Raw genomic sequence first — 22,969 nt, 5'->3', positions numbered from 1 at the left:
TAAACATTGTAAAAAGGTAAAACAACGTGGTACTACAAAGTAGAAAGTGAGGATTCTCCGGACGCCTGGGTGGCTCAGTCGTTAAGTGTTTGCCTTCAGCTCAGGTCATGATCCCGGGGTCCTGGGATGGAGTCCCACGTCAGGCTCCCTGCTCAATGGGGAACCCGCTTCTCCCTCTCCCTGCAGCTCCCCCTGCTAGTGTGTACACTCATTCTCTCTCTCTTTCCCTCTGACAAATACATAAAATCAAAGGAAAAAAAAAGTGAGGATTCTCTCTGTTCCCTGCCAGTTGCATTTCTTCTGTAATGCATAGGCACCTGTTTGACTTAAAAAAAAAAAATTAAAATGAGATCAGACAGTAAGCTCTCCTAGCTGTTTTTCATTTAACACTTTGTAACGTTTTCCATGTCAGTGCATAAGCTCTGTATCTCATCTTTCCAAGGTTGCACATTCCATTGTAGTTTATTTAACTAATTAATTATTGATGGATACATATTTAGCTTGCTTATAGTTCTTGAGTTAGTCTTGCTATGCACATTGTCACTGTGTATATTTTATGTGAGTCTTCCTGTAGTATGAATACCTAGATGTAGAATTGCTGTTTTAAAGATAGAGGTAATTGAAACCTTTTTTTTTAGATTTACTTATTTATTTTACATGTGTGCAGGGGGGAGGGGCAGAGGGAGAGAAAGTCAAGCAGATTCCACACTGAGCACAGAACCCATCATGGGACTTGATCTCACAACCCTGAGATCACTACCTGAGCTGAAACCAAGAGTTGGAGGTCTAATCGACTGCACCACCCAGGTCCCCTGCAGTTGAAACTTTAACCAGTATTGCCAGTTTGCTCACCAGAAAGTTTGTCCAAGTTCTGTTTGCATCGGTAGAGTTTGCACCCATTTTCCTACATCCTTACCAATACTTACATGATCATTTTTACCATCTTTATCAGTTTAGTCTGGTAAATTACATTTCACTGGAATTCAAATTCTTATTTCTTTAGACATTAGTTTTTTGAGCAGATATGTTTACTTAAATTGTGAGTTGATTGTGAGTACATTTGCCCTTTTTTTTTTGGGATTTAAAAAATTTATTTTGAGGGCAGGGGGGTAGGGGGATGGGTTAGCCCGGTGATGGGTATTAAAGAGGGCACGTACTGAATGGAGCACTGGGTGTTATATGCAAACAGTGAATCATGGAACACTACATCAAAAATGAATGATGTAATGTATGGTGATTAACATAACAATAAAATTTAAAAAAATTTATTTTTATCATCTTTGTGTTTTATGGATGTAAACAATTTTTCCTTACATGTTGCAAGTATGTCTCCAGTTTGTAGACTTTTTAAGCATCATTTATGGTATGTCTTGCTGGTATGGGAGTTATACATTTTTTTTATTATGTTATGTTAATCACCATAAATTACATCATTAGTTTTTGATGTAGTGTTCCATGATTCATTGTTTGAGTATAACACCCAATGCTCCATTCAGTACGTGCCCTCTTTAATACCCATCCCTGGGCTAACCCATCTCCCCACCCCCCTCTTTATGTTATTAAATCTGTCAGTTTATCCCATTATGACTTTTAGGTTTCCCTTCTTACTTAGAAAAGTCTTTTATCTTACAGGATTATGACAGATATTTAGCCAAATTTTCTTGTGCTTTTGTCATATTTTTATATTTTACATTTTAATACTATGGAATTTATTTTCATTTATATGAGGTAGGAACTTAAATTTTTCCTTAATTGATAGGCAATTTGATGCTTGGGTAGTGATTTTGCTTGGACAACCTTAGGTTATAGTCTAATTTGAAGTTATATGGTTTGTTTTAGTTATAGATATGGAGAGGTAGTCATAGTTCTCCTAGAAGGCAAGAGCCTGTGGAAGGCAAATTCCTTTGCTCTTTTGACTTTTTTTTTTTTTCCTTTTTATTTACTTGGGAATTAGGATGAGTCACTTCCAGTAGCAGGGCATAGGGGAAGGGAAGCCAGCAAAGAGACATAGAAACTGTGTCCAAGTCATTTCTGGGACCAGGGATGAGAACAGATTCTTTTGTGGAGAGACTTGCCTTGGCAGGTGAGGTAGACTACGTCTTAGCAACAGCTCTGGCTGCAGTTTAACTACTTTAGAAATGTTGCTACTGTTAAGTTCTGGCTTAGGAAACTTTTGGTGTTTTGGTGGATTCTGTTTTTTTCTGCTGTTTCCTCCTATGCATTCTGTTTTCTGTTAATGATTTACTTGAATTTGCTGGAATGTGATGTGTTTTATGTGCTTTCTCCTGCATGTGTGCTGTGGAGAAGCTTGGATTGTCTTTTTCTTTTCTACCCTTGCTAGCTTGGTGAATTCCTAGTTTACCTAACTAATCTAATCACCACCTCTTGAAACCTGCCTTTCAGTACCTCTTTCACCAAAGAACTCCCTGTAACAGCCGTATTGTAGCATTGGTATTGTAGTATTGTATTTGTTTATTGTATGTGTCTGTTTCTTATACCATTCTGTGAACTCTCTTGGGACAGGGATTTTGCCTGTTGATTGAAAACTCTCAGCTCCATTATTTTGGTATAGTTTGAAGATTTAAGTCCCACAGAGTCAGGATATTTTATAAAAATATAAAAGTAGGGTATATCTCAAAAAGACTAGAGTGTATCTATTTTTTGTTGAGTGTGCTGATACTGTTGTTATAAGTATCTATTTACCAGTGTTACCTATCAAAGTTATGGTGAGTTACATGTAAACAAATTTCTTATCAACAAAGATAGAATATTCCCTAACACAAACATGAGAAATCTTAAATGTCTTTTATATTACAGCTGGGAATTTTTCAGTGGAAACAAACTTATGATGTCATAAGTCAGTGGAAAAAAATAACATACATGTTTTTTTACAGAATATTAAAGAAGTCTATTTGTGTGAATAAAATCAGCTTATCCTAACAGAACATTTCAACTCAATATTTTTGATTGCAGGGCTATAAAAAAAAGTTTATAAAACTATATCACTGTTTTCATAATTTGATGGTAGTATGTTTTAACAAATTGTTTATAATCAGAATAATAATGGATTCTTATCATTGTTAACAGTTCTTGCATCATCTCATTCAACCCATACAGTTACCCAGTAATATAAAAACAACTATTATTCTTGTTTTACTGTCTAGGAAAGTGACCTTTAAATACTTTCTCAAACTCAAATAGGTATCAGTGAGTGGCAGAGATATCCAAAACAGGCTCCTAGCCATCATATGGCAGTTGCTCTCTCAAAATGACAAAGTCTTAGATTGTGAAATCCATTATCATTGATTTTATTTACTTTTAAGTAAGCTTCTATCCCAGCCACCAAACTGACTTGAAGCCTATTTCAAAATATCTTCAGTGAAAACATTCTTGGGTCTCTTGAAAATGTATACCTATGCAACAGTGTATGCATTTTTCACTTTTTGCACTGACTTTTCTAAGAAGTTATATATAAGTGAAGCTTGTAGATCTCAATTTTTATAGATCAGTTGTTTTATAGTTTCATAGATGCTTTATTAAAATTTTGGTTTAATTTTTTTAAAAAGATTTATTGTTTATTTATTTTAGAGAGAGTGGCGAGATCGCACCTGTGCGATTGGGGGAGGGCAGAGGGAGAGAATCTCAATAGGCTCCCCACTGAGCTCAGAGCCCCACACGGGGCTTGATCCCATGATCCAGAGATCATGACCTGAGCCAAAATCAAGAGTTGGTCGCTCAACTGACTGAGCCACCCAGGCATCCCCCAAATTTTGGTTTAATTCTTAATTATGGCTCTATCACTGAACTCTGTCAAGTAGTTAATACTAATAAGATTCCTGATTAAATAGAGGCACAGCTATTTACAATAAAGTTTTAATTATTTTGTAAAATAAATTACAACTAGGACTAATGATTTTTAAATTTACCAAATTTAAACCTTTAAATTTTAGTTATAAAGCTTTATCTACATGAGATCCTGTGTGTATTTGCACACCTTTCACAACAAAACTTCAGCTACACATTAAAATGCTTTATAGGATTCATGTTATTTTTATGCAGCAAAAAGTCAAAGTTAATGGAATACAGGTTTAACACCATGTTATTAGTTGGCACTTTGCTTTAAAGGATTTAGATCAGGTTTTCTTTCTTTCTTTTTTTTTTTTTAAAGATTTTTATTTATTTATTCATGAGAGACAGGGAGAGAGAGGCAGAGGGAGAAGCAGGCTCCCAAGGAGCAGGGAGCCCGATGTGGGACTCGATTGCAGGACTCTGGGATCATGACCTGAGCCGAAGGCAGACGCTTAACCATCTGAGCCACCCAGGCGCCCTAGATCAGGTTTTCTTACTAAACAAGTATAGAGAGCTATAAACTTACCATTTTTTAAAAATTTAAATTCAATTAGCCAACATATATAAACTTATAATTTTAATCACATTTTAATATATTAAAAACCCATGCTATTAAAAATTTTCCCTATAAAATTGTCACATTGTGCTTGATATGCTCCTAATGTTTTTTGCAATGTAGCAGATGAATATATAGCATTGCTGAATTATGAAAATTATTCAGTAGTATAAATGCTATTTAAGTGTTATGAAAAATTGACTGATTTTTACCAGACTTTAATATATTTTCTCATTTTTAACAAATTGTCATTTTTCTTTGCTTCTTGATACGGATATGAGTATCTGTGTTATCTGTTGTACTTGAGTTATTTAATGCCATGGTATGCAAGGACCCAAACTGATTATAGCCCGGGTCACTTTGTATCTTATATGATGACTGACTTTCTGGTACAATTTATACAATTTACAGTGGAATAAGTAAGATGCAGGTTTCCTCAAACCTCTTTTGACTTACTCTTGTCTTTTTTGTGCTGTTGCAAAAAGTAATAATTACCAGTTTTTTGTTTGTCTGTTTGTTTTACATGCCACTTAGAGTGGTTTGATTGTAGAATCGACTGTCAACTGTATCGGTTGGTGGCTTAGGTTCTCTTTTCTTTTACTTGTGCCTTACTAGGTATTTATATGTAGTTTTTTAATCAAATAATTTCTTAATCGTAATGATTGTGATCAAATTATTGTATTAAGTTATTGATCCTGAAAAGAGTATGAAAAAGTTAAGAGAATACTGTTTTGTTCATTAAACTTGCCTTAGAAAGTTAATAGGTAAAGTTTCTAAAACCAGCTATTTCCATTCATTTAATGTATTTTCCACACATTGTGATTAGTTTAATTGAGCAGAAAGTAAACCACTTGTGTGTTTTATGCTTAAGTTTTAAAATGTTTCTTGGTATTGATTAATAGGAGATGAAAGAAAACTAAAAAGCAGTTAATGTATCTATAAATGAGATGAATGAATAATACAGGATAAGATAATATAGTATTAGGAAAATATTTTGAAGCTACTAATAATTGTCGTAGAATTTAGAATACCATACATTTAAAAATCTTAACCTCAAAACAACCTGTGAGTTAAGTAGGGTAGATTTATTATACCCTTATCTTAAGGATAAAGCATAGAAGCCTTAGTTAAATTAAGTAAAAATCATTAAGACCTTGCAGGTTAGGGAAGGATTTCTTAAACAAGACATAGCAAGCGCAGACTATAAAAGAAAAGATTGATATTAATACATAAAATAATCAATAGAAAAAAAGACAGGAGCAGTTCCCAAAGAGGAAACCCAAATGATCAATAACATGAGAAGATGATTAGACTCACTAGGAAAATGGGAATGCAAATTAAAATATAGTGGGGAAAACAAAAACTAATGGATACAATTTGTCAAACCTCAGATTATCAAAAATTAAAATACCTGACTATACTGCATGTTTTCAGGTTTGAAGGGAAGTGGTAATTCTCATGCTGTCAGCAGAAGGTAATTTGGTACATTCTGAGTGCCATTTGGCAGCATGTTTTTACTTGTAAGGGTAAAGAAACAGCTTAAAGGTCTATCAGTAGGGGAGTGGATTAGAAAACTGTTGTGGTATTGTGATGGAAATTATACAGCAGTTAAAAGTAATGCAGTGGATCTATATAAGTTATAATATCAAAAACATAATGAAGAGTGAAGAAAGTAAGTTGTGAAAATTATGTTATTTTACTATTAATGTGACTACAAAACTATATCTCAAGACCATATTTTCATGGTTATACATACATGCATATAAATGTATTTTAAAATATTCCAGAGGGATATATTCTAAATTCATATAGTAGTGGTTTCTGGAAAGGATAAAGGGAACTTAACTGGAATATAATACTGGTTTTTTTTTTTTTTTGAGACTTAAACATGGAAAGTATTAATTTCAGTTCTAAGTGGTAGGAACATGGACATTCGTTAAATTATCCTTTCTACTTTCCTTAAAATTTTGTTAAAAAAACAAAAAGAAAAGGAAGTTACTAAAAAATAGTAGTTGGACGAGCTAGTACTTAAGCTTAGGCTTGATTCCCAAGTCTAGAGCTCTTTCAATTAATATGCTGCCTCAAAATTAGAAGGAAAAAAAGTAAGATCAAATAATAGAAAAGGTAGACAGAATGTAGTTTTATAGTAATAAGAATCAGGAGAATTATGTGTTTATGCTAAACTTTTTTGAGAGGAAAGGAAAGTTAAAAGATAAACTAAAAATTATTATAATCATATTATTTAAAGATCTTTAAGCATGCTGTTTTCAAAAAATGTATAGAGAGTAATTTAGGTACTCAGGGAAAAAGTTACCTTAATTTATTGTTTAAAATGTGATACATATTTCTGTTGCATGTAATGGAAGACTAGATAATATGAATTTTTTATATAAAATTCATGAAAATAATTTAATCCAAATTTACAGTCTGACATCAATCTAAAAAAGTCAAAACTAGCTTTTCTTCCATTTTGTAAAGTCATTCTTCACAAAAACTTTAAAGCCTTTTTATTTACAGCTTCTCTCCAAGATAAAATGGCAAACCCCAAAGAGAAAACTCCAATGTGTCTGGTAAATGAGTTAGCCCGTTTCAATAGAGTCCAACCCCAGTATAAACTTCTGAAAGAAAGAGGGCCTGCTCATTCGAAGGTAAGGTTATGAAGAGAGGTGGTGAGACATGCTTGTCAAAGTCTATCAGATTTATCATCTCAGGTTTTAATTGTGCTTCATTGTGGGGTGGGGGGAGGGGCAGCAGATGACCTGAGGGCTTTTAGTTCTATATTAATAATATTTAGAAGTTTGTAACTAAACAATTTTATAGCTTATTATGGTTTACAAAGTTCTTTCAGATATAGTACTTCACAAAAACCTTAACAAATCAGGAGATGTGGATTTTGATTTCTGTTTTGTAAATTAACTTATGCACAGAAAAGTTAAGTGACTTGCTTAGTAATAGCTCATAAGTGCCCATGCCAGCACTTGAATATGTATTCTTTGGCTCCCAGGTGCAGTGTTCTTTCCATTAAATTATAACTGCTAAAGTAAAAATGGACACAGAGTAAATATAACAACAGTTACCTAGTGAGACATCTTTTCTGGTGTGATATGGAATTATACGTTTCATCATTTATAAAAGTTGTATGTACCAGTATTGTTATTATTTATGCATTCATTCTTAATATTGTTTTCTTAACTGGAAAAGCAATTTATATTTATATATAGCCTCATACATGTTTATATATATATATATGTTACAAAGAAGTCTGTAATTAATGCATTTATGTTTGAGCTTTATTCATATGTTTTAAAAAGTCTCAGTTGTACACAAATTTCCATGGTACATTTTTAATCTTGAATTTGGAGGTATGTTGAAGCAATTAATTCTCTAAGAGTTGGTTAATCTGAATAAAGCAATGGCTGTTGGATTATTTGTTTTCTAGTACCTCCTTCAAAGTAAGGGGAATAAGGTGAAACTGAAATCTGTTAAATCTGTTAATTTTGTTCCCTATTAAAGACTTTTATGAAAGATTTCTGGGCGACAGTTTAATTTGTTCATAATATCATTTGTGTAGAGAAAAAAAGTTGTGCCCATTAATTCATAGTCATTTCATATTCATTCCCTTTCTGCCCTTAATCCTGTTGAACTGTTCGCATTTCTTAGAATATTTCTTGTTTTTCTCACATCTCTCTCCTTCGCGTATGTTGTAGTGTCTACCCGCCTTGAGGGTCCTTTTGTTCTTACACATTTTTTAACGGTCAGCTCACATACCATTAAATCTCTGTGAAACTTCTCTGATCCCTCCACTGGGCGTTCAGCAGGACCTGACTTCCTCAGGGGTGGTCACCGATGTGCTATACATAATGATACATGTTGGTCATTACGATTGTACTAGACTGAGCTTTTTTAGGGTTATTGTTCTTCTGTATTTTATGGCTCCTGTAGGGTCTGTCTTCTTAGCTCCTCATTTCTAATTCCAGGAATTCTTCCTTGAGGTGACTCCCCAGTTTTGAATTTCATGTTAATAGACTAATCCCCATGTCACCACGGTAGTCATTTGTTGACCTCTGGCTGATTCCATCACATTTCTCATGCCTCACTTCTGCTCTAATTCATCACGTTTTAATTTTTGGTGATTTCGTTAAGTAGATGATTGATCCAACATGCTGACATTTCAGTTTCTTGCACTTCTGTTGTTATCTTGCTTCCCTCTCCTCCAGCGACTCATTCCTGTGATCGTATTCTTCACTTGATCATAACCAGTAACTGTGAGACCCTCCATAATTTTAATCTCAAGCATTCGTCTCTCTCTGACATCTCCTAACTTTCTAGTTCATTCCCTCTCTTTAACTTTAGTACTTCTTCCACACCGCAAATCCATCGATTCTGCCACCCTTTTACTATTTCTCACTCCTCTCAGTCCTCACATGGTTCTTACCCAGCTTAAATTCCATATACCTTGTATGTATCCTCAGCAGTCTTGCTCCCCTTGCTTAGTATTTGCTAAGTGTCACTTATTTTCTTGGGAGATTAACCAGTTACATGACAATTTACACATCTATTTATGTATATACGTTTGTATGTTATATGCACACACACACTGTAGTGGTTCTCAACCTTGGTTCTTCATTGAAATCACCAAGGAAGCTTTAAAAAACACTTATGCCTGAGTCTTACCCTCAGAAAATTTGATTGGTCTTGAATGAAGCCCAGACATCAGGATTATTTTTAAGCTCTCAGATGACTCAAATGTGCATCCAGAGTTGAGAAACATAAAATAAATGTCTTCAGAGTGGTGTAGAATTGTCTTTTCATACATACTTGTTGATGGGAAGTAGTTATGTTTACATGCTTTCCTCTTTCCTCCACTGAGTCTTACAGAATCTGAACAACTTATGGCAATTTTTAACATGTAACTATTAAATAACAAATTGTAATATTTTCCTTGCCCTCTTTTGTTTTTCTGCTCACTTTCGTGTTGAACTCTGAAGTAATTTGGTATACCTTATATTAACATGAGTTATTATGACATTGCTATATCTCCTAGGTACCTAAATACAGTTTTTTTGTTTATGGATTGTTGTTTTGACTTTTTAAACCTCTAAAGAAGGCTATTATAGTGTAGAGTGTAAGGAAGAGACTCAGAAAGAACACAAAATGTATTTTCTTCTTTTCCTCTATTTCCCGATTTTGTGAAGTTTTCAGTATGCATGAGTAAGTGGTAAGAAAGCTCCAGTAGCTGCACTCTGAGGTTTACTTTGGAATAGATATCACTGAGGGAGACAGTATAACCAGTGGCCTTGAAGCCAAGTAGTCTTTTTTTTTTCTCATGCTAGCTAGATTTGTAAAGCTTGATCTTTGCCTTGCATTATCCAGCTTATGCGGCCTTGAGCAAGTAATTTAGAGTTTCAGTTTTCTCATCTGTAATTTGAGAAATACGTTATCTGTTCTAGTGTAGTGTAATGGAATGATGATTTGTAAATTCTTAGCAACTATGTTGATGATGGGGGCACCCAGATAATTATATCATTGCTTGTTAGTATGTATAGGATTAAAAAAATCCTTGGTAAAATATCTATTGAGTATTTGCTGTATCATAGGCACTTTTCTTTCATTGAAGCTTCCTACTTTGGTATCTTCTCTGATGTCCCTCTTTGGATATTGTGAATACAAGTCCCTTATTAGATACATGTTTGGCAATTATTTCCTCCTACTCTATGGCTTATCTTTTTTTTTTAAGATTTTATTGATTTATTCATGAGAGACGAGGAGAGAGAGAGGAGAGAGAGAGAGAGAGAGAAGCAGTGGGAGAAGCAGGCTCCCAAGGAGCAGGGAGCCCGATGTGGGACTCGATCCCAGGACCCCGGGATCATGACCTGAGCCGAAGGCAGACGCTTAACCATCTGAGCCAGCCAGGCGCCCTGGCTTATCTTTTTTAACAGTGTCTTTAGAGAGGAGTAGTTGTTAATTTTGATGAAGTCCAACTTACCCATTTGTTCCCTGTATAGTTGTACTTTTGGTAGATGTCTAAGAAATCTTTGCCTCGTAAAAGATCCTAAGATTTTCTCCTATGTTATTTTATTGCCTTAGGCCTTACACTTAGATCATACATTTAGGTCTTACATTTAGATCTCTCTAATTGCCATTTTGTGTTAATTTTTGTATGTCATATGAGATATGGAGCAAGGCTTATTTATTTTTTTGCAAATGGATGTCCAGTTGTTGAAGAGATTATCCTTTCTTCACTGCATTGCTGTGCACCTTTATCAAAAATCAGCTGTCATATATGTTTCCATTTCTGGAGTCTGTTCTGTTCTATTGATTTATTTTCTCATCTTTTTGCAAATGCTGTGCTGTTTGGTTTGCAGTAGCTTTATAATTCTTGAAATATGGTAGTAGTAGCCCATTAATTTTGTTCTTTTTTTCAGAATTGTTCCTTTGCATTTTTATATGAATTTAAAGTCACCTTGTCCTTTCTATTAAAACACCCTGCTGGGATTTTGACTAGAACTGCTGTGAATCTATAGCTCAATTTGGGGCAAATTAACATGGTAGAAAAATGGAGTCTTCCAACACACGAACGAAGTATCTCTTATTTATTTAGATATTATTTAATTTCTCTCAACAGTATTTGTAGTTTTCAGTAGTCAAGTATTTTATATCTTTAGATTTATCCCTAAGTATTTCATATTTTTGATGCTCTTGTCCAGTGCTCATGTTTTTTAAATTTTAGTTTCTTGTTCTTATTGATTATTGCTACTGTATAAAAATACACCAGTTTTTGTGTATTGATGTAGTATTCTGAAGTCTTGCGAAACTCACTTATCAGCTCTGGTAGTTTTTTTAAAAATTCCTTTTTAGATTTTATGGGGGGTTCCACATGTCATTTATGAATAAAGACAGTTTAATTTTTTATTTATTTAATTTTTTATTATTTTTAAGATTTTATTTACTTATTTGAGAGAGAGAGCGAGAGAAAGCACAAGCTGGGAGGAGAGGGAGAAGCAGGCTCCCTGATTCAGGGCTCGATCCCAGGACCCTGGGATCATGACCTAGCCAAAGGCAGACGCTTAACTCACTGAGCGACCCAGGTGCTCGATATAGACAATTTTTAATCCTGCTTTCCACTTTTAATGTCTTTTATTTATTTCTCTTGCCCGATTGCATTGGCTAGAACTTAAAGTGCAATGTTAAATAGAAGTGATGAGAGCAGACATCTCTCAACTTATTCCTGATCATATGGGCAGTCATACCAGTTTCCGCCCATTAATTATGTTAGATGTACCTTTTCTGTAGATGCCCTTTATCAGACTGAAGAAATTCTTTTCTACTTAACTTTACTGAGAGTTTTTAACATGAATAGATGTTGATTTTTGTCATGTGGTTCTACATTGATTGAGATGGTAATATATGGTTTTTCTGTTTTTAATCTCAATATTGTGAATTATGTTGATTGACTCTCAAATGTAGAATCTACTCTTGCATTTCTGGGATAAAACACTTGGTTACAATGTATTAGCTCATTTCTATATTGATGGATCCCATTTGTTAATAGATTTTTTCAAGCTTTTATTTAAAATCCAGTTAGTTAACATGAAGTGTAATATTAGTTTCGGGTGTACAATATAGTCATTCAGCACTCTTGTACAACACCCAGTGCTCATCACAACAAGTGCACTCCTTAATCCCTATCACCTATTTTACCCATCTCCCCACCTACTTCTCCTCTGGTAGCCGTCAGTTTGTTTTCTAAAGTTAAGAATCTGTTTCTTGGTTTGCCTCCCTCTTTCTTTTTTCCCCCTTTGTTTTGTTTCTTAAATTCCACATGAGTGAAATCATATAGTACTTGTCTTTCTCTGACTGACTTCATTTAGGATTATACTCTTTAGTTCCATCCATGTCATTGCAAATGGCAAGATTTCATTCTTTTTTATGGCTGAATACAATTTTAGTGTGTGTGTGTGTGTCGCACATCTTCTTTATCCATTCATCGGTCGATGAACATTTGGGCTTTTTCCACAATTTGGCTATTGTGGATAATGCTGCTATAAACACTGGGGTATATGTATCCCTTTGAATTAGTATTTTTGTATCCTTTGGGTAAAAACCTAGTAGTACAGTTGCTGGATTGTAGGGTACTTCTGTATTTAACTTTCTGAGGAATCTTCGTACTGTTTTCCAGAGTGGCTGCCCCAGTTTGCATTCCCACCAACAGTGTAAGAGGGGTCCCCTTTCTCCGCATCCTCTCCAACACCTGTTGTTTCCTGTGTTGTTCATTTTAGCTATTCTGACTGGCGTGAGGTGATACATTGTGGTTTTGATTTGTATTTCCTTGATGATGAGTGATGTTGAGCATCTTTTCATGTGTCTGTTGGCCATCTGTATGTCTTCTTTGGAAAAATGTCTATTCATGTCTTTTGCCCATTTTTAACTGGATTATTTGTTTTTTGGGTATTGAGTTTCATAACTTCTTTATATATTTTGGGTACTAACCCTTTATTAGATATGTCATTTGCAAATATCTTCTCCCATTCCATAGGTTACCTTTTAGTTTTGTTGATTGTTGCCTGTGCTGTGCAGAAGCTTTTTATCTTGATCAAGTCCCAATAGTTCATTTTTGCTTTTGTTTCCCTTGCCTTAGGAGATACGTCTAGTAAGAAGGTCCAAAGGTTGATGTCAAAGAGGTTACTGCAGTGTTCTCCTCTGGGATTTTAATGGTTTCCTGTCTCACAGTTAGGTCTTTCATCCATTTTGAATTTATTTTTGTGTTTAGTGTTAAGAAAGTGGTCCAGTTTCATTCTTTTGCATGTTGCTGACCAGTTTTCTGACACCATTTGTTGAAGAGATGGTCTTTTTTCCATTGGATATTCTTTCCTGCTTTGTCGAAGATTAATTGACCGTACAGTGCGGGTTCATTTCTGGGCTTTCTATTCTATTCTTGATCACTACAGCTTTGTAATATAACTTGCAATCTGGAATTGTGATGCCTCCAGCTTTGCTTTTCTTTTTCAAGCTGCCTTTGGCTTTTTGGGGTCTTTCCCCAAAAATTTGTATGGTTCCATACAAATTTTAGGATTGTTTGTTCTAGCTCTGTGAAAATTGCTGGTGGTATTTTGATAGGGATTGCATTAAATGTGTAGATTGCTCGGGATAGTATAGACATTTTAACAGTATTTGTTCTTCCAGTCCATGAGCATGGAATGTTTTTCCATTTCTTTGTGTCCTCTTCAGTTTCTTTCATCAGTGTTTTATAGTTTTCAGTGTACAGATCTTTTACCTCTTTGGTTAGGTTTATACCTAGGTATCTTATGGTTTTTGGTGCAGTTGTAAACGTGATTGTTTCCTTGATTTCTTCTGCTGCTGCTTCATTGGTGTATAGAAATGCAACAAATTTCTGTACATTGATTTTGTATCCTATGACTTTACTGAATTTGTGTATCAGTTCTGGCAATTTTGTGGTGAAGTCTTTTGGGTGTTCTATATAGAGTGTCATGTCATCTGCAAGTAGGAAAAGTTTGACTTCTTACTTGCTGATTTGCACATCTCTTATTTCTTTTTGTTGTCTGATTGCCTTGACTATGGCTTCCAGTACTATGCTAAATAACAGTGGTGAGAGTGGACATTCCTTTGTTTTCCTGACCATGGGGGAAACACTCTCAGTTTTTCCACATTGAGGATGATAGTAGCTGTGAGTTTTTCATATATGGCCTTTATGATGTTTAGGTATGTTCCCTCAAAACCTGCTTTGTTGAGTGTTTTTGTCATGAATGGATGTTGTACAAATGCTTTTTCTGCATCTATTAAAAGGATTACATGGTTCTTATACTTTCTTTGATTGATGTGGTATATCACATTGATTGATTTGTGAATATTGAACCACCCTTGCAAACAGAAATAGATCCTTGACTGTGGTGAATGATTCTTTTAACATACAGTTGGATTTGATTTGCTAGTATTTTATTGAGAATTTTTGCATCTGTATTCACCAGGGATATTGGCCTGTAGTTCTCTTTTTTAGTGGAGTCTTTGTCTCGTTTTGGTATCAGGGTAATGCTGGCCTCATAGAATGAATTTGGAAGTTTTCTTTCCATTTCTATTTTTTGATATTAACTCTTCTTTAAATGTTTGGTAGAATTCACTGTGAAGCCATCTGGCCCTGGACTTTTGTTTGTTGGGAGATTTTTGATTACTGATTCAGTTTCTTTGCTGGTTGTCAGTCTGTTCAAGTTTTCTATTTCTTCAGTTTTGGTAGTTGATATGTTTTTAGGAATTCCCATTTCTTCTGGGTTGTCCAATTTGTTGGCCTATAGTTTTTCATAATATTCTCTTATAATTGTTTGTATTTCTGTGGTGTTGGTTGTGATTTCTCTCATTTGTGATTTTATTTATTTGGGTCCTTCTTTCTTTTTGATGAGTCTGGCTAGGGGTTTTTCAATTTTATTAATTTTTTCAAACAACCAGCTCCTGGTTTCATTGATCTCTTCTATTGTTCTTTTAGTTTCTACATCATTTATTTTTGTTCTAAACTTTATTATTTCTCTTTTTCTGCTGGCTTTAGGCTCCATTTGTTGTTGTTTTTCTAGCTCCTTTAGGTGTAATGTTAGGTTGTGTATTTGAGATTTTTCTTGCTTCTTGAGGTAAGCCTGTATTGCTATATACTTCCCTGCTAGGACTGCTTTTGCTGCATCCCAAATGTTTTGGACCATTGTGTTTTCATTTTCATTCATTTTCCATGTATTTTTTCCTGGTTGATGTATTCATTGTTTAGAAGCATGTTGTTTAACCTCCTTGTATTTGTGGTCTTTCCAAATTTTTTCTTGTGGTTGACTTTAAGTTTCATAGCTTTGTGGTCAGAAAATATGCATGGTATGATCGCAGTCTTTTTGTACTTGTTGAGGCCTGTTTTTTGACCTAGTATGTGATCTGTACTGGAGAATGTCCCATGTGCACTTGAAAAGAATGTATATTCTGCTTCTTTAGGATGGAATGTTCTGAATATATCTGTGAAGTCCATCTGTCTCAGTGTGTCATTCAAAGCCATTGTTTTCTTGTTGGTTTTCTGCTGAGATGATCCATGCATTGCTGTAAGTGGGTGTTAAAGTCCCCTGCTATTATTGTATTATTATCAAGGATTTCCTTAATGTTTGTTATTAATAGTTTTATGTATTTGGGTACTCCCATGTTGGGGGCATAAATATTTACAATTGTTAGATTTTCTTATTGGATAGTCCCCTTTATTATGATATAATGCTCTTCTTCATCTCTTGTTACAGTCTTTGGTTTAAAATCTTGTTTGTATGATAAACATATTGCTATTCCAGCTTTCTTTTGACATCTGTTTGCATGATAAATATTTCTCCATCCCCTCACTTTCAATCTGCATGTGTCTTTAGGTCTAAAACAACGTCTCTTATAGGCAGCATATAGATGGGTCTTGTTTTCTTATCCATTCTGACACCATATCTCTTTTGATTGGAGCAAGTAGTCCATTTACCTTGAGAGTAATTATTGATAGATATGTATTTAGTGCCATTTTTTAAAAAAGATTTTATTTATTTCACCGAGAGAGAGAGAGAGAGAGAGAGAGAACTCAAGCAGGGGGAGTGGCAGGCAGAGGGAGAGGGAGAAGCAGTCTCCTTGCTGAGCAGAGACCCTGATGAGGGGCTCGGTCCCAGGACTCTGGGATCATGACCCAAGCTGAAGACAGACACTTAACTGACGGAATCACTCAGGGGCCCCTTTGGTGTCATTTTTTTGCTTGTTTGTCATTGTTTCTGGAGATTTTCTCTGTTCCTTTCTTGTCTTTGTCACTTTTGGTCTTTCCTTTCCACTCAAAGCGTTCCCTTTAATATTGCTTGCAAGGCTGGTTTAATGGTCATGAACTCCTTTAGTTTTTTTTTTTTGGTCTGGGAAACTCTTTATCTCTCCTTCTATTCTGAATGATAGCCTTGTTGGATAGAGTATTCTTGGCTTCAGATTTTTCCCATTTAGCATATAGAGTATTCTTGGCTTCAGATTTTTCCCATTTAGCATGTTGACTATATCATGCCACTCCCTTTTGGCTTGCCAAGTTTCTGTTGAGAGATCTGCCAGCTAGCCTTAGGGGTCTTCCCTTTATACCACATCTTCTTTCTCCATTCATCAGTTGATGGACACTTTGGTTGTTTCCATAATTTGGCTATTGTAGATAATGCTGCTATAAACATCAGGGTACATGTATCCTTTTGAATTAGTATTTTTGTATTCTTTCGGTAAATACAAAATGGATCATAGGGTAGTTCTGTTTTTAACTGTTTGAGGAACCTCCATACTGTTTTCTAGAGTGGCTGTGCCAGTTTGCATTCCTTGTTTAATATTTTGTGAAGGATTTTTATCTATCAGAGATAACTGGTCTGTAGTTTTGATTTATATTGTTTTCCCTAATATCTTATGATATTTTTGGGAAGAGTTTTGTGTGAACTGGTATTATTTCTTACTTAAATATTTAGTAGAATTTATCATTTGAAACCATCTGGGCCTGGAGTTTTCTTTGTGGAAAGATTTTAAACTACAGATTCAGTTGCTTTAAAATATATAGGACTATTTGGGTTACTTTTTTCTTCTTGAATGAGCTTTAGTAATTGTGTCTTTAACAGAATTTAAGTTGTTGAGTTTATTGGTATAAAGCTGTTAAAAATACTCCCTTGTTATCTTTTTAATACTTTAGGAATCTGGAATGATGTTACTTCTCTCATTTCCTGATACTAATACTAGTAATTTGTGTCTTTTTTTTTCCCCAAGATTAGTCTGGCTGTAGGTTTACCAATTTTATTGATCTCTGCGAAGAATCAGCTCTTGGTTTTATTGATTTTTATTTTCTATTTCATTAATGTTTGCTTTTATCTTTATGACTTTTTTCTGTTAAGTTCAGATTCTCTTTTATTAAGATTTATTTATTTATTAGAGAGAGAGAGAACGTGTACATGCATGTGTGAGGGGTAGGGGCAGAGAGAGAATCCAAGCAGACTCCCACTGAGCACAGAGCCCAGCATGGGGCTTAATCCCACAACCCTGAGATCATGACCTGAGCCAAAATCAAGAGTCGGATACTTAACTGACTGAGCTCCTGTAACTTCATATTTGATTGAGATCGAAGCTAAAGTTAACTTATTTGAGACCTTACTTTTCTAGAATAGGCATTTAGTGCAGGAAATTTCTTAGTACTATTTTAGTGTTATCTTCTAAGATGGTGTTTTCATTTTTATTCATTTTAAAATACCTTCTAATTTCCATTTTGATTTAATCTTTTACCCATGGGTTATTTAGAAATGTATTATTTAGTTTCTAAATGTTTGGGGATTTTCCAGAGATTTTTCTGTTACTGGTTTCTAACTTAATTCCATTGTGGTCAGGGAACATACTTTGCATCACTGAATCCTTTGAACTTATTGAGACTTGTTTTATGGTCCAGAATATCTTCTCTCTTGGTGAATGTTTTGTGAGAAATTGAGAACAAATGTATTTTCTGCTCTTTTTGGTCTTTTTGGGTAGAGAGTTCTAAAAACGTCAGTCAGGTTTTGTTGGTTTATGGTATGTTCATGTCTACTCTTTTCTTTATGATTGCTTAATAATTGTTATATCACCTATTAAGGGGGGGCATTGTATTCCTATGTAAATTGTGGATTTTTTACTTCTCTTGTAGTTTGTTAGTTTTTGCTTCATATATTTTGAAGCTGTGTTATTAGTTGGCTAAATGTTCTGGATTGTTATGTCTTCTTCATTAATTTGCCCCTTCATCCTTGTGAAATGACCTTTGTTATCATTGGTATTAATCTTTTCTCTGAAATCTACTTTGTTTGATATTAATACAGCCATTCTGACTTTTCATTGATTTATGTTAGCATGATACATTTTTTCTATTGTCTTTATAGTTGAAGTGCATTACTTGTAGGTAGCATGTAGTTGGATTTTGCTTTTTTTTTTTACGATTTTATTTGAGAGAGAGAGCGCGCACAAGAAGGGTGGAGGGGCAGTGGGGGAGGGAGAAGAGACTCCCTGCTGTGCAGGGAGCCCAATGCAGGGCTCCATCCCAGGACCCCAGGATCATGATTCCAGCCGAAGGCAGATGCTTAACCGACTGAGCTAACCAGGCACCCTGGATTTTGCTTTTTTTTTTTTAATTGAATTTGACAATCTCTACCTTTCAAATGGGGTCATTTACATAATTTTGTTTTAATTTTCACAACAATCCTGTATGTTCTTTTTAGTCTCAGTTTATTAAAGAAATAAGAAAACAGAGAGAAAGAATAGGTAACTGTCCTAACTTTGCACATAGTAAATGGTAAAGCTACCACTTAAACTCATAAACAATGTGTCCCAGGATTCCTTATTGAAATTACTAAATTTTTATTGTAGTGGGACTCTTTTTATTTTCTCCAGTTTTATTGAAATGTAATTGACATGTTACATTATATTAGTTTTAGGTGTATAATAAGCTAGTGGGATCCTGTAGAGAAGTTTCAGAAAAGCAGAGGATTGACTTGGGTACATTTGTATTTTATAGAATGTTGATGTTGGTGGTGGTAAGAAGGATAGTTTGAATGGGAAGGTCTTATGTCAAGGGAATGATGTTAGGATGGTCTTACAGTAGTTGAGGGAGAGAGGTTGATATTCCTTGCTAAGACAATGGCAAAGAGTATAAAGAGAGGAGGCCAGATCTGAAAAATATTTTTGAAGTTGAGTCAGTAGCTTGATAATTGGATGCAGGTGCATGGAGAGAGAAATGGAGACAAGGAAGACCACTTAAAGGTGTCTGGCCTGTGAGCCTAGGAAAATGGAGGCAGAAAAGTTTAAATCATATGGATTAATCGTAGGGGGGATAAACCAGGCAAATTTAGATTATGGTGTATATTCTTTGTTGTATGATTTCCTTTCATGACATTGACATTTTTGAAGAGTTTAGGCCCGTTGTCTTACAGAATATACCATAATATAGCTTGTCTGGTTTTCCTCCTATGATTAGATTATGGCTAAACATTTTTGGCCAAGAATACTAAATGCTTCTCATTGGATCGTATCAGAAGGTACATGATGTTTGTATGATTATTGATGATGCTAACTTTAATCACTTGGTAAAGGTATTTTCTACCTGTTCTTCTTCCTGCAAATATACATTTATTTCTTTTTAATTAAAAGTATCTTGGGGTTAATATTTTGTATTCCTACAAAGTCGTAAGCAGTCTATGGAAAACAGCAGATTGTGTGTGTATTCTGTAACTTGATCCTCAATTTTGGAAGGTGAACAATAGGTTTTGAGCTCACATGGAAATAATGGTGTGAATGGAATGTTCAGATGACAAGGAAAGGGTGGTTATGAAATGAAGATGGACAGGTAGAACTTTTGTGCCACACCACAATGGGAACATTGAAAGGTTTTTAACATGGAATTGGTTGGGGTGATACAATTGGATTTGAGGGGTTTTTTGTTTGTTTTGTTTCTTTCTTTTTTTAGAGAGAGAGAGATTTGAGAATACTAGTGAGATTAAAATTAGCAGAATTTGGTGACTGGTTAAATGTTGAGTGTGGAGGATTGAGAGTTTCCTGGTGACATAATATTTAGTAGGATTGCCTGACTCTTTGACTAGATTGTACTAAGTATGACATTCAAAGAATTAGATTTTATGAGTGTTACAGAGACAGGGCCTTGTGGATTCTCTTAGTTTCTCGTCGTCTTTGTACTTATTCTGCTTTTATGAGGATGTTAACAGTATGATTCTATTTAGGGAAGTGATTTCTTCTTGTTTTATCCTACCCAAAATGTTCACTTAGAGCTGCCACTAAGCCTGTGAATGGATAGAACAGGATCTGGTACAATCTCTTAAAATGATCTCACTAGGTGGAATAAGATTTTTGTGCAAATAATTTGTAAGGTCACCCCTAGCTCTAAAATTTTGATTCTATGGTATATCTGCTTTTCTCTCAGACGGCGTATTTTATTTCCTGAAAAATTTAATGTTTTCTTTGTCTCTTTATGTTTTTCGAAGATGTTCTCAGTGCAACTGAGTCTTGGTGAGCAGACATGGGAATCCGAAGGGAGCAGTATAAAGAAGGCCCAACAAGCCGTTGCTAATAAAGCTTTGACTGAATCTACGCTTCCCAAACCAGTTCAGAAACCACCGAAAAGTAATGTGAATAATAACCCAGGTACGGCACTGACTTGTTTCCTTCTGTTGTCTTGTTGTGTTCTGTGGGTGTTGTTCTCTGTACTTGCTTCGTAGCAGGCCAGCTGCATAGTCAGGTATCAGTAGCACCCGCACAAAAAACAACTGAGTAACAATTGAAGGTGAGGGAATGAGGAAGGTCATTATAATTATTTTGAAAATTTGCTTTGTGGATACTCTAAAGATGCGTTACTTACTTTTTAAATGTTCACAAAAATACATTTGGTTACAAAGCACAGAAAGTATGACTGAGTTGTGTTTTTTTTAAGTTTTTTATTTCAATTTCAGTGTAGTTAACATACAGTGTTATGTTAGTTTCAGGTGTACAATATAGTGACTCAGAAAGTCTACACGTTACTCGGTGCTCATCCTGATAAGTGTGCTCTTTAATTCCTGTCACCTGTGTGCCCCAGCCCCTCCCCACCTCCCTTCTGGTAACCGTCATTTTGTTCTCTATAGTTAGGAGTCTGTTTCTTGGTTTGCCTCTCTCTCTTCTCTTCCCTTCGTTCATTTTGTTTCTTATATTCCACATATGAGTGAAATCATACAGTATTTGTCTTTCTCTGACTGACTTATTTCATTTAGCATAATACTGTCTAGCTCCATTCTTTTTTATGGCTGAGTAATATTCATATATATTCATATATGTATATATATATCCCGCCTCTTTATCTGTTCATCTGTGGCTGGACACTTGGGCTGCTTCCATAATTTGGCTATTGTAAATAATGCTGCAATGACTGTGTTTTTTATAAAGATAGAAATGATCAATTTCTTTTTTTATATAATATATAAAAGTACAGTTTAATAATTAAAAATAGTTATTGTTTATTTTAGCTTAATAAAAAATTACACAATTAGGGCTAAGCATCTTATTTTGCTTGTTGGTGTAGAAATGGTTGATAGAACTGTTCAAATTTAGAATACTTATGGAAGTTTATAAAGAAACCCAGAAATCCCAAGAAAACCTGTGTGTGATATAAAGCTAAGTAAACAAGTTTTTCAGTTTTTATCTCCTAAGAATAATTTTAAAGAGTTGTTCCAGTTGCATATAATACCAACATTGTGCATCTAGTCATCTATTTGGAAGAGGCAAACCTGTATTGGACATAATGCATGAATTGATAACATCAAGTTAATAAAGTTCCATAAGTTTGGTACTAGCCCTACATCCATTTACTCATTAATTTATTAATTTAAGAAGTTACCTTCTGACAAATATTACTTTAGGTATTTTTGTGATGAGTAAAAAAAAGACTTTTTCCTGCCACAAATGACTGTAATCTATTTAATTAGAGTGAGTCCACATGCTCAGGCTTATAATCATCTAATGCTTCTTTCTCATGTGACATATGCTAAGTAGACATAGTCTGTTCTTTCAAGGACTGCTTTGTCTAAAACTGCATGAATTTCCTATTACTCCTCCTTTTGCTTCTGTTCAACTGATTCTAGTAGTTATTAAGTAAGCTTAAATAAGCTAATTATTATTACAGTAAAGAAAAACACCTACTCTAGTCATTTGAAGTTGGTAAGAGGCTGTCTACTGTTATAATTTTTAAAAATCTCTTTAGATTACTGGTTATCATTAGTACCACACCACTGCCTCTATGTATTAAGCACTTGCTTTTATATATTTAAGAGATATAAAACATTGTCCTTTTCTGTGAAAACTTTACAATTGTATACATAAATAACATAATTTAAAGGTAAAGATTAAGTACCAAGTGAATAATAACACTTGTCAGTATTATAAGTAATGATAAACGTGGATGGGAGTATTTGAGGGAAGATAAAGGTCCTTGAATGGAGAGTAGGCAGGTCTAGAGGTGAGGAAAGAATATTCTAGGCAGAGGGGGTACAATGAAGAAAGGCATTGGAAATAGGATTGTGGATGATAGTTTTGGTAAGAAAACTTTTTTGGGAGTGGTTTTTAATTAGAGCAGGTAAGGGACTAGGAAGAGCTAAGATTAGAGATACAGTAGAGGTGAATTGTGATGGACTTGAATGCCAGGTTTAGGAGATCAGATTTTACCTGTAGTTTAGGCAATTAGTGTTTATAAGCTAGTGGATGATGTGTTTAAAACAGCATTTTAGGAAAGTTCAGTTTGATATGTGGATTGAAGGTGGAAAATACTAAAAGCAAGATCAGTTAGGAAACTGTTGCCATAGTTTATGGGTGAAGAAAAGAAACTCCTGTGCATCGAGTACTATATGTCGTCTGCTCTATAATAGTATTGGGAATGGCCGTGGGAATGGAACAGAAGGACCGGTGTCGCTGATCCAGTGGTTGAAACCGTGTTAGAGAGCAAGCTGTTCGGAGCACACAGTGTGAAGCAATAGTAGTGTGTGCCCATCTCTGCAGCAGGTC

General features: G+C 34.7%; 1 protein-coding gene across 14 annotated transcripts in view; it reads left to right on the top strand.

Annotated features, from left to right (window-relative positions):
• The window catches only part of STAU2 (staufen double-stranded RNA binding protein 2), a 305,526-nt gene that overhangs the window by 30,419 nt on the left and 252,138 nt on the right, over nucleotides 1-22,969 (top strand). For 7 of the 14 annotated variants that reach the window (XM_025870733.2, XM_025870726.2, XM_025870734.2 and 4 more), the window contains 2 exons: nucleotides 6,923-7,053; nucleotides 20,425-20,584. In XM_025870733.2, the coding sequence (XP_025726518.1) occupies nucleotides 6,940-7,053; nucleotides 20,425-20,584 (274 nt within the window). In that variant the 5' untranslated portion in view covers nucleotides 6,923-6,939. Of the gene's footprint in view, nucleotides 1-6,922; nucleotides 7,054-20,424; nucleotides 20,585-22,969 lie in introns of those variants that run through there. The other 7 variants (XM_073892897.1, XM_073892900.1, XM_073892894.1 and 4 more) reach the window with 2 other exon arrangements.

This window comes from Callorhinus ursinus, unplaced genomic scaffold, assembly GCF_003265705.2.
Source record: "Callorhinus ursinus isolate GAN/ISIS: 27379988/994484 unplaced genomic scaffold, GSC_fseal_2.0 scaffold5, whole genome shotgun sequence".
NCBI lineage: Eukaryota > Metazoa > Chordata > Mammalia > Carnivora > Otariidae > Callorhinus > Callorhinus ursinus.
This window is presented reverse-complemented; position numbering and strand designations above follow the sequence as displayed.